Below are 14,906 nucleotides of genomic sequence, written 5' to 3'. Positions count from 1 at the left end.
TGACCATGATCACTTCACTTGTCAAATCCTGGTTTTTTCTATACTGGAAAGTATTGGTTATTGTGTCCTCGTTCTGGACGGGCATGCGACCTTTCTAATGGAGCATAAGGTTGATACCTATCACCCAAAGATCTTAACTCGGAGTGAATGTTCCTTTTTTACCTATCCAGCAACCAACTGCGACCAATCGATCCTTAAGACACAGAGGGTCCCAATTGATCATCCTCAACTCGAATTTTTTATTCGTATCTGTTGTGAACATCCACCCATGTTGTTGCTAGGAATTCCAATAGATTTTTCTTTAATTTCAAGGATGCACTCGAGCTTTTGGGATTTAAATCTTTAGCGAAAGCCTCAACCACCCATTCATCTAATACTGCCGGTAGCAGCATTTATTCCTTCTAAAACTAAATCACGAATTCCAACAGCAACTCTGTGTCACCCTGAGCTATCTTAAAGGTGTTTGCTTTCCTAGCCTGGACATTATTTGCTCCAATGTGTGCCTTAACAAGACATCTGCAAGCATTTCAAAAGAGTTAATAGAATGTCCGGGTAATAAAGAATACCTTGTCATCTCCCCTATGGACAATGTTTTGCCGAATTTTTTCAACAAAACTGATTCGATCTCATCCGGCTCCATGTCATTGGCCTTCACTCGCATGTGTATGACATCACATGCTCTTGAGGATCTGTTATCCCATCATACTTTGGGATGTTCGGCATCTTAAAACTTTTAGGTATCAATTTCGGCGCAGCACTTGGTGGAAATGGAAACTGGATGTATCTTCTTGAATCTGGACCCTTTAAGATCGATGGTGCCCCTGGAATTTGGTCTATCCGAGTGTTGAACTCATTTTCATTCTGATCTAACCGATCAGTCAAATCTTAAAGGCACCTCATGATTTCCGATGAATTATTACTCCAGGAACCATTTTAGCTACCTTCCCCATAATCTTCCGTTCTTGCCACTACATTACCATTCGTTAGACCTTCTTACAGCGTCTCCGTGTTAGACACTACTTTATCTTTTTTCTACAACTCTACTATTGCCTTTTGTTGCTTCTCCAACAACTCAAATATTGTTGCTAGATCTGACTCGGAAACTCTTACTTCGTCTTGGGCATCATCATCATCGTTATTGGGGGTACAATATCTCTTAGTATGCCTAGAACCCTGAGGCAAAGTCCCCCGCTCGTTTCTCACTCGAATCTCCCCTATAATTGGATCAATTTCGTGACCGGGAATGTTTTTCAGAAGCTCATTGTTATTGGTGTTGGCCTCATCTCGAGTACCAGCCATTTTCACAATTGATTTCCTGATTTCACAAACATACGGTGTTTAGCAATGAATGGATAAAAACAAAACAACACCGCATTTGTCTTAGCCCCACGGTGGGGGCCAAACTGTTTACCTTAAAAGGTATAGTTGAATTTGTATAGTGATTTAAAGGCATGTGGATTGATTTGTCTTAATTAGCAGGAATAATGGAATAGACAAGATGATAATAACAATTGAAATCAAGTAAAATGGATTTGATAATTGAATTAAAATAGCCTGAGTTCGGAGGAATCTCTAGGTGAGAATGCCTCCGGAACGACTTCGGGCTTAAAGAACAATATGAAACTTAACAAAGAAAAACGAGGAAGAATGTTGTTATTTTGCTAAGTGTGTAAAGTGTCAATTGTTAAGCAGAAGATTGGATGCCCTACCAACATGAAGGTTGGGCTCCTTTTATAGGAGTGGATTAAGGGTTAGTGACCGAGAATTGCTCCTTCATAATTTACATTGGATGCGTAATAAATGACATTTAATCATAAAGGAATAACGCCTGGCACCATATCCGGAATGGATAAGTAACAGTCGACGTGTCGAATCACTCCTTCCACTTCTGTAGTTCTTTGTCTGGTCTTGCGTCTCCGGAGTGATGCTGGTCGGTCCTCTCTAGATCTTATCCTAGTTGAATCCGCAACTATTCTGATTTGCCAGGTGTCATTATCTAGATCGACAATGTGTCATGTCGGTTTTCACCCTACACAGATAAGTAGAAAGTTGAATCTTTAAAAATGCTATTCAAAATGAGATTTGACAAAATATGGCCTAAAAAGAAGATTGCTGGTACTTAGAAAGCATTGATAAGTTAATCAAACAGTAATAAAAAGTGTCGGTGAATCTCATGTATGAACTACTTAATTAAACATAAGTTTTTATAATTTAAAACCAGTTAAAAAAAGATAGTGATGAAGTCATGATGATACACACTAATTTTTTGATCCCACTCGTGTCTATTGCGTTTCACATATTATATGGCTATGATTGAACGATTCCGAAAGGTATATATTTATGTTACCTGTGTATTATTTACTACTAACTATTATTCCTTTAATTGAATTCTTTTCTATTTTATATAGTATAGCTTAATTAGATACGAAGTTTTTTTAAAAAATACAAAATCTTTTATCTTAAATATATACTAATATTTATAAAATCAAATAAAAATTATGGAGTATTTTATTTAAAAAGGTATCGTCGGAAATGGATGAATATGGAAATAAACAGTTAGTACATTGTTGGTGGAAGGGAGGGAGTAAATGATGTAACTGTAATTTTATATCCACTTGTGTTGGAATCCTAAATTCATCTCTAATTTTACATGCAAATTAAAGTAGGAAGTAAAGAAGCATCATAGGGGGGTTGGATTTAGGCAAAATGTCTTTGTCTATTAGCTGAAGTGTCGGTGTCTCGTGTATATTTCTCCACCAAGATTCCAGCACAAAATTGTACGCATTGCATCTATCTTCATATATTAGTACATTATTGCCACTACCTCACTCCTCAATCTCTCTTTCTCACCCCACTTTCCTCTTCCTCTTCTTCATCTCCCTACAATACCCCTCAAAGATGAGATCTTGAGCTGAGCAAATCAACACTTGTCCATTAATTTCACAATTCTGAATATTCTTGGAAAGTGTTGTTGTTTTAGTTGACAGTATGTACGGGAGGGATCCATGGGGAGGGGCACTAGAGATGAACGCAACAGATTCAGCAACAGATGATGACAGGAGCAGGAACTTGCAGGATTTCGATAAGGCAGCTTTGTCAAGAAATCTTGATGAAACACAACAGAGTTGGTTGTTAGGACCAACAGAACAGAAGAAGAAGAAATATGTGGATCTGGGTTGTCTTATTGTGAGTAGAAAAGTCTTCAAGTGGACTGTCGGTTGTATTATTGCAGCTGCTCTCATTGCTGGATTTGTTACTCTTATTGTCAAGACTGTTCCTAGGCACCGACACCATAATCCCCCACCAGATAATTACACTCTCGCTCTTCGTAAGGCCCTTATGTTCTTCAATGCACAGCGCTGTAAGTGAAATATTCTTACCATGTATCTCTTTCTTTATTATAAGTGAAATAAAATAATTGGAAGATCAATTTTGTTCTCTGAAGAATATAATATTTTCAGTTTTTTCCCTACTTGTAAACAAATGCCTTCACATGAGAATTAAGATCACAGGATATCAGTGTTTAAGATGTAAATTTATAATTTTTCCGTCAACAAATATATCTAACAGTTAAACACTTAATTACGTGTAGCTGGGAAACTCCCTAAGCACAACAATGTATCTTGGAGGGGGAGTTCAGGTCTGCAGGACGGCAAGTCGGATGATTCAACTATGTTTAAGAATTTGGTTGGGGGATATTATGATGCAGGAGATGCAATAAAGTTTAACTTCCCTCAATCATTTGCTCTCACTATGTTGAGTTGGAGTGCGATTGAGTATAGTGCAAAATATGAAGCTGCTGGGGAGCTCAGTCATGTCAAAGATATTATTAAGTGGGGGACTGATTACCTCCTCAAAACCTTCAATTCCTCTGCTGATACCATTGATCGAATTGTTGCACAGGTACATGTCTGCATTTTCAATTAAGATTTTATAATTGTTCTGTTTTCACCAATCATTGATTATGCCTTTTTAATTATCATCACCTTGGGAATCTTTTGTCAGTTTACTATTGACAAATTTATGCATGATGCTGATCTCGTGATTGGCGTTTTGACCGTCTCTAAGTATATCCTATTGACAAAAACGACATCAATGATTGCATTGTTTTATTTCTTTCAATCTTTGAGAAAATGACCATACATATTTGGACTGCTTAGAAGGATCTCTGTTGTGTTTTATATATAGGTGGGGAAAGGGGATACTTCAGGAGGACCAGATCCGAATGATCACTATTGTTGGGTGCGTCCAGAAGACATTGATTATCCACGGCCTGTAACTGAATGTCACAGCTGCTCGGATCTTGCTGCGGAGATGGCTGCTGCTCTGGCTTCTGCTTCCATTGTTTTTAAGGATAACAAGGTCTACTCACAAAAGCTTGTCCATGGTGCTAGAACTCTCTTTAAGTTTTCCAGGGAGCAGCGTGGCAGATACAGTAGCGGTAATGAAGCTGAAATATTCTACAATTCTACTAGTTATTGGGATGAGTTTGTGTGGGGTGCGTCCTGGCTCTATTATGCTACAGGAAATTCTTCGTATCTTCAGCTTGCTACAACTCCTGGTATCGCCAAACACGCTGGTGCTTTCTGGGGAGGTCCTGATTATGGCGTGCTCAGCTGGGACAATAAGCTCGCTGGTTCACAAGTAAGACTTTTCCTTGCATCATCTTTGAGTTTTGTTTGCAGGCAACATTTGCTCTTGGCCTGTATATTTAGGAAGTTGTATGTATTTCTCTGAGAGATCTATATTATACTGAAGCAATGCTTTTCATTTGTGTTTAGCTGCTTCTAAGCCGTTTGAGATTATTTTTGAGCCCTGGATATCCTTATGAAGAAATTTTGAGTACGTTTCATAACCAGACAAGCATAATCATGTGCTCTTTCTTGCCATTCTTCTCTTCTTTTAACCGCACGAAAGGTAAGCATCTTTAATCTCGTTAGCATGTATAATAAGTTTTGCAGAGTTTGTGGAAAGTCAAATATAAATCGTTGAGCCTTTGCAGGAGGGCTGATTCAGTTAAACCATGGAAGGCCTCAGCCTCTTCAGTATGTAGTCAATGCTGCCTTCCTGGCTACCTTGTATAGTGACTATCTTGCAGCTGCGGACACCCCTGGATGGTATTGTGGACCCAATTTCTACTCCACCAATGTCATACGTGAATTTGCACAGACTCAGGTAAATGATCCTCTACTTTCTTTTTTCTTTTTTTAATTATTTCTATTATGTCAGTTGTGATAATTATTGTGTGAAATATTACCTGTAAAAAAATCTCTCTGCGATACATTGTTCCAAAACTAATTTTAGAGTCCCTTTGGCCCATGTGCTGGATGAGATGGGGTAGATTATAGTTTACACATGCAGATTAATATGGTAAGTGATAAATGCAAAGAAATTAATATGGTAAGTGATAAATGCAAAGAAATCAAGAGTATGTGAGAGATAGATGGGTGTAAGCATGTTCTTTTTCGATGAAGTAAGCATTTTCATTAACGGTATCAAGAAGATGAATAGGATGATTACAAAAGATAGTAAATACAAAAGAGATTTTGTTACTCTATACAATGAGGCCTATGTTAGGGATAGGGAGTTAACAAATCCAAAAAGGTGTTGGGGGAGTATACAGGGGATAAGTTGCGTCTACGATAGAAAGTGTAAGCATGTTTTTATTAGCCAACTTTCTGGCACTAACTCAGTTGTCCTTCTTTGACTTTCAGATTGACTACATCCTTGGAAAGAACCCCAGGAAAATGAGTTATGTTGTGGGCTTCGGCAATCACTATCCAAAACGTGTCCACCACCGAGGTGCATCAGTTCCTAAAAACAAGGTCAAGTATAATTGTAAAGGAGGATGGAAGTGGAGGGATTCATCTAAGCCTAATCCGAATACTCTTGTCGGAGCTATGGTTGCTGGACCAGACAAGAATGATGGTTTCCATGATGTTCGTACTAATTACAATTATACCGAACCAACACTTGCTGGAAATGCCGGTTTAGTTGCAGCCCTCGTGGCTCTATCGGGAGATAAAAGTGTTGGAATTGACAAGAACACAATATTCTCTGCAGTACCACCCATGTTCCCTACTCCACCGCCCCCGCCTGCTGCTTGGAGACCATAATTTCTTGATTATTACTTTTATCAACCCCGTCTTGTATGACCATAGATTCATTTTTTTTATTTTATAATGTGGTTGATATGGATTCTGGTACCAAGAAGTTTGAAGCAATATGAAGGTCAAGAAACAGGATGAGCACATCGAACGTATAAAGCTTGGGCTCAGCTTGGTCTAAAATCTGGATGTAGAACTCTTTTTTGAAGAAGTGCCTAACGGCGTGTCTGTTATTTGCAATGTATCAATATACACAGTTTGTATGTATGTAACAAACCAATGATATACTCATTGAAAACTGGAACATGAAACGGCCTCAATTTTTGTTGGGTAAGCTTTCAATTAATGCCCCACAGTTATGTGAATTTTGCATTTGGTAGTGCAGTGTGCATGGAGTAATGGTATTGGACTATTGGCAGATGTTGATCTAGTTACATTTGTGCTGCTGCTTCTGTTCTCTGCTTCTTAATTCTTTCATTTTCTCTAACTACTTGACATGTACTGGGTACAGGCTGATGCACAAATTCAATAACTGGGTACAGCGTTTGATCCAAATGCTGTGTTAGATGACAATCCGACTCAATCCTTAGTTTTACCTATACTAGTGTCGTTTGGCAATTTTAATTTGTAGATATCTTTTAAATTTTTTCCGCTCTTGCTTCTTTGTTTTTGTAACATCAATCTAATACTTCGAAAGACTTTTAAACTATTAAAGTACAAAAACGTACTTGAAAATTAAAGGAAAGTATTTTTCTTAGTTTATTTATTAGATTTAAAAAAAAATCAAACATTTGAAAGCTCTCATAATTTCCATTTTACTTAAATTTTTTGAGATTAAAGTCTCTGATGATCCAAATTTAGTTTTCATATGTTAAATTAATTTCATTTGCTTCTTTGAATTGAATCCATATTGCCTAACTTATTTTTTTACCAAAAATATTACAGTATTCAATTTATGTCAAAATTATTCTATGCGCAAATATTGTGGCATGATGAAATCAATAAAGACTTACAAATAATTATAAATAATTAAAAGCCTTGATATTACAAGAATTTTTTGTAGATATTCTTTCAAATTAAATCACAAAAAATTACTGAAAAGTCAATAGAATTAATTGTTCTGACTTTAAGCTTTCTTTTGCATTCCAAAAGATGCATGTTAAAAAATAACATTTTTTACTTTTTCTTAATTTAATAAACCAGTTTATGAAATCTACATTGTAATCACTTTTTCATGTTAAACGTAACTATTTTATCCTAAACTATATAAAATATTGATTATCCGATATTTTGCAAAATATTTTAATATTTAAAAAGGTCAAAGAATATAAGTTTTACAATTGTCTAGTATTATTACTGTTTGAAAATCAAATTGTATTTTCTTTAACTACATTATTTTTTCAAACATTTTCAGAATATATAAAAATAAGATTTTATTATTGCTCTTTTAATATAGTAAATAAATTTTATGTTAATAGTGTGCGCACATAAAATTATTAATTAACTACCGTACTTCGAAATTAATTTTTCGATTGAGACGGAGGGATTGTAATTTACATTTTTTGAAACATTTTGAAGTATTTAAAAATGATATAAGTTATTTATATTTATTTTCTCAATTTAAAACTTAATCTAAACTTGAGTGAAATGTTCATAAACTACTTATGTTTGCCAGCATGTACGACATAAGATTGTAGGGGCAAATTAAAAAGAAATTACTAAATGGATGAATTAAAAATTAAAATAGCAAGTGATAAATGGTAAATAACATCAACAAATAATAAATAGTATTATCAGAATAATATTGTAATTTAATCATTAAGCCTATATTAAGATAGAATTGAATGACATGATAATTATATGTCTATAATAAAATCTTAAGGAAAAACATAATTTGAAACAAGTTTAATAATATTTCTACATAAAAGATTCAAATATGTATGAGTATGCTTTGTGGGGCCTCTATAACCTTTTCCATAACATCATCATTTTTAGTGGCATAAAAAAGTCCTTAAAGTTCTCAAAATTTTCCAAAATGTGTGAAGATTTACAAGGCCATTAATTTTTCAATTAGGGGTAAAAAGAGTAAAAAAAAAAAAAAAAAAACACGTGAAGACTAAAAAAAAATAGGTATTCTCCCTTATATATAGTAGTAAAGTAATGAAACATAGACAATAAAAATAAAAAGTAAATTTGACCTTAAAAATAAATTTGAAACCTAGAAGTAATTAATTGAAAAGTTAAAAAGAAAAAAAAGCTCTCTTCTCTCTCCTCCTATTCCCATGAAAACCCTAAACTAAACCTACTTTCAAACTATGGCCACTGGTCAGCAGTCAACGGCGGCTGGCCAGCCTCCATCAACTTCCAACCTAGATCACTACCCTTCCCTTACCAACACAAAAATACCCGCTTCTCAGCCAATTGTCCCGCTTCTTTCAGTCAAAGAAACAAACCCTACAAACTACATGTAGACTCTTGTGCATGATTGTACCCGTACTGCCGACCCCATTGTTGATCCTATACCTATCAAGGAGGTTCAATATGTTGATGGCATCCCAGTGGTGCGTTGGACTACATTAGAAGTCTCAAGAATGGAGCAAATGGAGAATGTAAAGCATGCTATTGTAGGTAAGTTCTCATATGGTTGGCCAGAAATGGATGAGTTGAGAGATATTATTACAAGTCAATGTGGTGCTAAGAGAAAGTGTCAAGTTGGATTCCTAAGAGATCGACATGTTTTGATTAGATGTTCTTTAATGGAAGATTTCATAAACATCTCTTCAAAGAGTGTCTTTTGTTGAAGTCTAAGGATGGTAAGTCTTATCAGATGAGACCTCTCATATATGATTCCCATTTTAGGGTTGAAAAAGAGACTTCAATTGCAATGGCATAGATATCTTTTCCTTATTTACTACCTACTTACTTTGTTAAGGAATCTTTGTTTACCTTAGCATCGGCAGCTGGGAAACCTTTGTTATTAGACATGGCTACTATTAATAAAACCAGGCCTAATTGTGCTAGAGTAAAGGTACAACTAGATTTATTATCAAATCTTCCTAAGTTTGTTATGATGGAGATTGAAGATTATCAAACCAAGAAAGTGAATGTTATGAAAGTGAAGATTCAGTATGGTTATTTGCCTAAGTATTATACTGAATGTAAGTTGCAAGGCCATGCAAAGGAGGAGTGTAAAGTGTTACATCCTGAGTTAAAGGAAGATAAGAAAGAGGATGTCAATAGATAAGAAGGAGGATGTCAATGAAGGAGAGGCAACAGTGAAGAAGAGTAAGGAAGTGATAACTGAGAAACAAGCAGTAGCAACACATCTAAGGGATTTCAATATCCAGGAAGGTATAGAAGGAATAATAGATGGAGATATACAGTGCAGCAATATTTGCCAAAGGTGTTGTCTAGTGGGAAAGTTGTTACTTATCCAAATGCTACTAACATGGGAAAGAAGAGGAAGGAGGATAGTCATGCATGGAAAGACAAGCAACCAGAAGGAGTTACACTTTAAAATAACTTTGAAGTATTGAATGACAATGTAAAAGAAGGGGTGGATAATGACAACACAAAGGATTTGGTTCCTACTGATTTAGTAGGAACATCCAAAGAACCAGATGTTTTAACCAAGAAGGCAGATGATGCTAACAAATTTGAACTTGCAGATGAAAGTTTGAATGTGACTAGGGAAGAAGGTCATATTGGAATGCAGGATAAGAATGGGAAGGCAAGTGCAGTTACTGAGATAGTTATTTATAAGGGTTCTGAAGAAAAGATTGACAATGTAGATGATCCTCAAGAGAAAGTTACTGATGGAGGAGACAAAGTAGCAAATAGTCAAGAACATGTGGAAGATGGAGAGAAGCAACAATTAAATGATGGTGTGGATAATTTAGCTCAGGATGTTCAGGATCATGAGCAAAGTATCACAATCTTTAATCAGGAGCATATGCAGAAAGAATTTCCTCTTCCAATTATGATCAGACAGGAGGACCAGTTGATTGTTTCTATAAATCATGATGGAGTGGGATCCTTTCCACCTGAAAGGGAGGAACCTGATGATTTGCATGTGTCTCTGGTGGAAAAAGGTCAAGATCAACAAATTCTATATCTGAAGAAACCTTATCCTTTGAAGGAACTTCATGATGTAGTGTCCCATAATCTAGAAGATATGGCAGTACCTGAGCAAATTGAAGTAGGCAACAGTGCTAAAGATGTGGTAGATAAGGAATCCATAGAGTAGGAGTTTAATCATGTAGCTAAGGAAGCTAATATTTCTCCAAAGTCCATGCAGAAAGGGGGTAAGAAGGGCCAACAACAAAGTGTAGTAGATATTCATCCTATAAGAATATTACCAAATAGAGCTGTGAAGAATGTGAATAAATGTTTATGGAAACTTTATTTTGGAATATCAGGTCTGTGAATTCATAGCAAGCCTTTCATAGAGTGAAAATGTTACATAGGCATCATAAATTCTCCATCATTGCATTGGTGGAACCATTTCAGCATTTTAGACACATTCAAAGATTTAGAAAGAGATTGGGCATGAGATATGCATATCACAACTAATGGTAAAATTTGGTTCTTTATAAATGATAACATAGATGTAAAGGTGATTCAGGATATAGATCAATAGATCACAGTTACGTTAAGTTTTCAGGAGGATAATAAGATTCTTATGACTACTATTATCTATGCAAAGTGTGAAGCATTGGAAATAATTAATCTTTGGGATAACTTGTATAATCTGGCTGATCAAATGGAAGTGCCCTGGCTTGTGGGAGGGGATTTCAATGTCATTATGAATGAAGATGAGAAAATAGGGGGTTTGCCAGTTTATCCAGATGAGTATGAAGATTTTGCATTCTGTATGAATTCATGTGAACTCTTTGAAGTTTCTTTTAAAGGGAGTTTATTCACATTGTGGAATGGTAGAGCTGGTAGGGATTGTATTTTTAAAAGGTTGGATAGAATGCTCACTAATTCTAAACTACAGGATTGGTTTGGTCATATGAAAGTTGAACATTTATCTAGAACTAGTTCTGATCATGCTCCTCTTCTACTTAGTTGTGGAGATTCATCTCAATATGTAAGGAAACCTTTCAGATTTCTGAAGTTTTGGATAGAACATGAGTCCTTTTTAGAGGTGATGAATCAAGGGTGGACTGCTGATTTTGAAGCAGATGAGCTCATTACTTTTAAACTGAAGCTTAAAAAGGTTAAGTATGTTCTATCTGAATGGAGTAAAGCTACTTTTGGGGATATTTTTTGAAGCAGCTGGTAGTAAGGGAAGATATTGTGAGAGTTAAAGAACAGCTTTTTGAAGATGATCCTTCTCCTGCAAACAGAATGGTACTCCAACTAGCACAAGAAGAATTGAAGAAGTATATGCATTATGAGGAGGAATTCTGGAGACAGAAATCTCATTTTACTTGTTTTTCTGAGGGGGATTGGAATACAAGATTTTTCCACAACATGGTAAATGGTAGGAGGAACAGATTGCAGGTCAAAAAGATAACAAAGCAAGATGGAAGTTGGATTGAGGGGGAAGATGCTCTAGCTGAGGAAGCAACTCAATTTTATCATCATCAGTTTACACAAGAAGATATCTCTTCAGATTTTTCATTGCTGCAACATGTTCCTAATATGGTTACTCAGGAGAATAATCAGATACTTACTAGAATGCCAACTTTAGAAGATGTTAAGAAGGCAGTTTTTGATTTGTCAGGAGATAGTTCAGCTGGTCCATATGGTATGATATGAGCATTTTATCAAGTATGTTGGGATATTGTAGGGGTTGATGTGTATAATGTAGTGAAAGTCTTCTTTGAAGGACAGACTTTACTAAAGTCCATAACTCATACAAATTTGGTTCTGATCCCAAAGAAGAATAATGTTGAGACCTTTGCAGATATAAGGCCTATAAGTCTAAGTAATTTTATTAACAAAGTGATCTCTAGAGTGGTGCAGAATAAGCTTGGAAATGTTTTTCCTTCTTTGATATCTACTAATCAGTCTGGTTTTGTAAAGGGAAAATATATCATTGAGAATGTACTGTTAACTCAATGTCACGCCCCAAAACCCACCCTAGACGTGACCGGCATCCGACGTCATGAACAACATCGGAAGAACCTACAAGATGCAATAACAACACTTAAACCGCCAGGTTCAATATTCACCTCTAACAGTTTATAAAATAATTACAATCAAATCATGATATAAGATTTAAATCAGCGGAAGTCTTTAATATAATAAAACTTAATCAAAACATAACATGTGCCTAAAGAGTTACGCAACAACTCTTCAACTACCCACAAGATGAATGTAATCTATGGAGCTTCTAAGAATAAAGAATGACCGTCTAATCATCGGGACACAATCCGGAAAACTAATATAAATAAATGGAATGAATAAATAGAGGATGACCCACGAATGAGCATGTGGGCTCACCAAGTCAACAGCGACAGCAAGTTCTCCTAGCGCTTTTAGTCTCCACGAACCTGCTCTTCTTCGTTACCTAACATACCATAAAAAACAACAATGGTATGCTTGAGTACTTCGTACTGAGTGAGTGCCTCGGGGACAATATGACATATAGAAATTAGATACAATAATAAGTAAAGAAATCAGTTCTGGAAACCATATGAAATCATTATTAAGCAATTACTCAACTTGGTGCAATAAGCTTGTTAAAACGAAATAAAACCCCTTTTTATCAAGTTTACAACTTTCGGTTATGTCCTTTCAATTTTTCAGATTGTCATCAGTAATACTTTCACAACGAGATAAAGATGTCACGCATGCCAATGCAGGCCCAAGAATGAATCACATCGAAGGGATGACCCTTGAGGTTCCCTAAACATAATTACGCACCACGCTGGAATATTAAACTCTCAGTGGTTATCCTTCCTCCCGAATAGCTAGGCATAAACCGCACCCGGGAAGCGAACCCTCAGTGGCCACTCTTCGTCCCGAATGGCTAGGCATTACCACACTTGGATCCGTAGTGACTATCCTTCCTCCCGAGTAGCTAGCCCAAACACAACAACAAAGTTCATAGTGTAGAAGCTGAATCACAATTCATCTTAAGGTAGTCACATCATCAATTAGCGTTTAAGTTCATCATGGCATTACAAAGATACATCGTTTCATTGATAATCTTGAAAATGTTTCCACTTCCTTAAACAAGGTTCAATTGTCATAGTTCATCATAAAAACACCATTACCAACCCTTAGCCAATATTAATGATCATCTATTATAGAGGAAAAGGATTGGAATTACATATACAAGCATAGAGTATAATACAATCAAGGTTTAATGTGGGCTTGTCCCCTCACGCACACCAACCACAATCAAAGCATGAAATAGGGTTTCGAAGTATGAAAAATTCACCTTTTTATTCACTAAAGAACTTTTGAAAAGGAGACATACATCCAAAATAGGGTTTTCAAAAGGGACATACCTTAATTAAGCCTTACGTAACTCAACAATTCACTTTTACAACGAAGAACACCCAAAACCCTAACTTGAGTCACTTTGAGAAGGATTACCTTGCAACCCTAGGTTTTTCATTCCAGAATCAAGTTAAAATCATGGGTTTAATGCTAGGATTGATTAATAATGTTAAAGATTTCCTTACCTAAATCTTAGAAGACTTGGAGGGAAGATTTTCGTCCTTAGGGTTTATGAAAATGTGAATAAATGATAAAATTAACTAAACCCGCTTTTTATATACACTGCTGGAGGCGGGTGAAATACGCCCAGGAATACATACTCTATTTAAAAATACGGGCCGTATTCTGTGGCCGTATTTTACATTAACAAAACAGTGGACCCCAAAAGAGGCGGGTGAAAAACGCCCAAGGAATACGGGTCGTATTTCAAAATACAGGCTGTATTCTTTGGCCATATTTTATGTTAACAAAAATAGTGGAGTCCCGCTCCTCCAAAACGCTTTCACACTTAACTCAGATTTACAGAGTGTTACACTCAAGAGGTGGTATCAGATATAAGACTTAGGGGAAAACCAGCTAATGTGGTGCTTAAACTGGATATGGCTAAGGTCTATGATAGAGTGTCCTAGGATTTTTTGGTAAGAGTTCTAAGAAAGATGGGATTTGCAGAAGTATTTATAGATATGATATGGAGATTGATAGAAAACAATTGGTACTCAGTTCTATTTAATGGACAGGCTTCTAGTTTTTTCCACTCATCAAGAGGTGTTAAGCAAGGAGACCCACTTTCTCCTGCTTTATTTATATTGTCTACAGAAGTGCTGTCTAGAGCATTGAACTATTTATTTGAAGACAATAGCTTTAGAAGTTATGGAATGCCTAAATAGAGTGCTAATTTGAATCATCTTGCTTATGCAGATGATACTATTATCTTCTCATCTGCAGATGATACATCCTTGCCACTGATTATGGAAATATTACAGGAGTATGAACAGATGTCAGGGTAGCTTATCAACAAAGGAAAAGTTCCTTCTATATGCATAGCAAAGTTTCAAATGTGATAGTACAACAGGTGGAGGCTATTACTGGTTTTACTAGGGGATCTTTCCCTTTTACATACTTAGGTTTCCCAATCACACATGCAAGAAAGAGAAAGGCTGATTATAATGACTTGATCAAGAAAGTGAAGGAAAAACTGGCAGCTTGGAAAGGAAAACTTCTATCTATTGGAAAAATAGTTGTTTTGATCAACAGTGCTTTATTGAGCATGCCAATTCACCTACTCTCAGCCATCAGACCTCCAAAGGGTATTTTATATGACCTGCATAGGGTGTTTGCAAG

General features: G+C 36.0%; 1 protein-coding gene across 1 annotated transcript; it reads left to right on the top strand.

The window, feature by feature from the left end:
* The first annotated feature begins 2,783 nt into the window (after positions 1 to 2,783).
* On the top strand, positions 2,784 to 6,472 carry LOC132621179 (endoglucanase 25-like). Its single transcript, XM_060335349.1, has 6 exons — positions 2,784 to 3,361; positions 3,593 to 3,903; positions 4,189 to 4,644; positions 4,782 to 4,917; positions 5,003 to 5,175; positions 5,715 to 6,472. Exons 1-6 carry the CDS (start codon positions 2,989 to 2,991, stop codon positions 6,114 to 6,116), a joined length of 1,851 nt encoding a protein of 616 aa, XP_060191332.1. The 5' UTR covers positions 2,784 to 2,988; the 3' UTR covers positions 6,117 to 6,472.
* The last annotated feature ends 8,434 nt before the right edge of the window (positions 6,473 to 14,906 follow it).

The sequence above is a fragment of the Lycium barbarum genome, chromosome 12 (assembly GCF_019175385.1).
Source record: "Lycium barbarum isolate Lr01 chromosome 12, ASM1917538v2, whole genome shotgun sequence".
NCBI classification, from domain to species: domain Eukaryota; kingdom Viridiplantae; phylum Streptophyta; class Magnoliopsida; order Solanales; family Solanaceae; genus Lycium; species Lycium barbarum.
The sequence above is the reverse complement of the archived record's forward strand: the minus strand, read 5'-3'. Positions and strand labels throughout refer to the sequence as shown.

What these genes read in the sequence shown, in the direction of transcription:
- LOC132621179 (XM_060335349.1), top strand. Translation starts at nt 2,989, where the DNA reads ATGTACGGGAGGGATCCATGGGGAGGGGCACTAGAGATGAACGCAACA. An exon ending in TTGATCGAATTGTTGCACAG is followed by an intron (nt 3,904 to 4,188) that starts GTACATGTCTGC and finishes TTTTATATATAG; the next exon opens with GTGGGGAAAGGGGATACTTC. An exon ending in TTCTTTTAACCGCACGAAAG is followed by an intron (nt 4,918 to 5,002) that starts GTAAGCATCTTT and finishes GAGCCTTTGCAG; the next exon opens with GAGGGCTGATTCAGTTAAAC.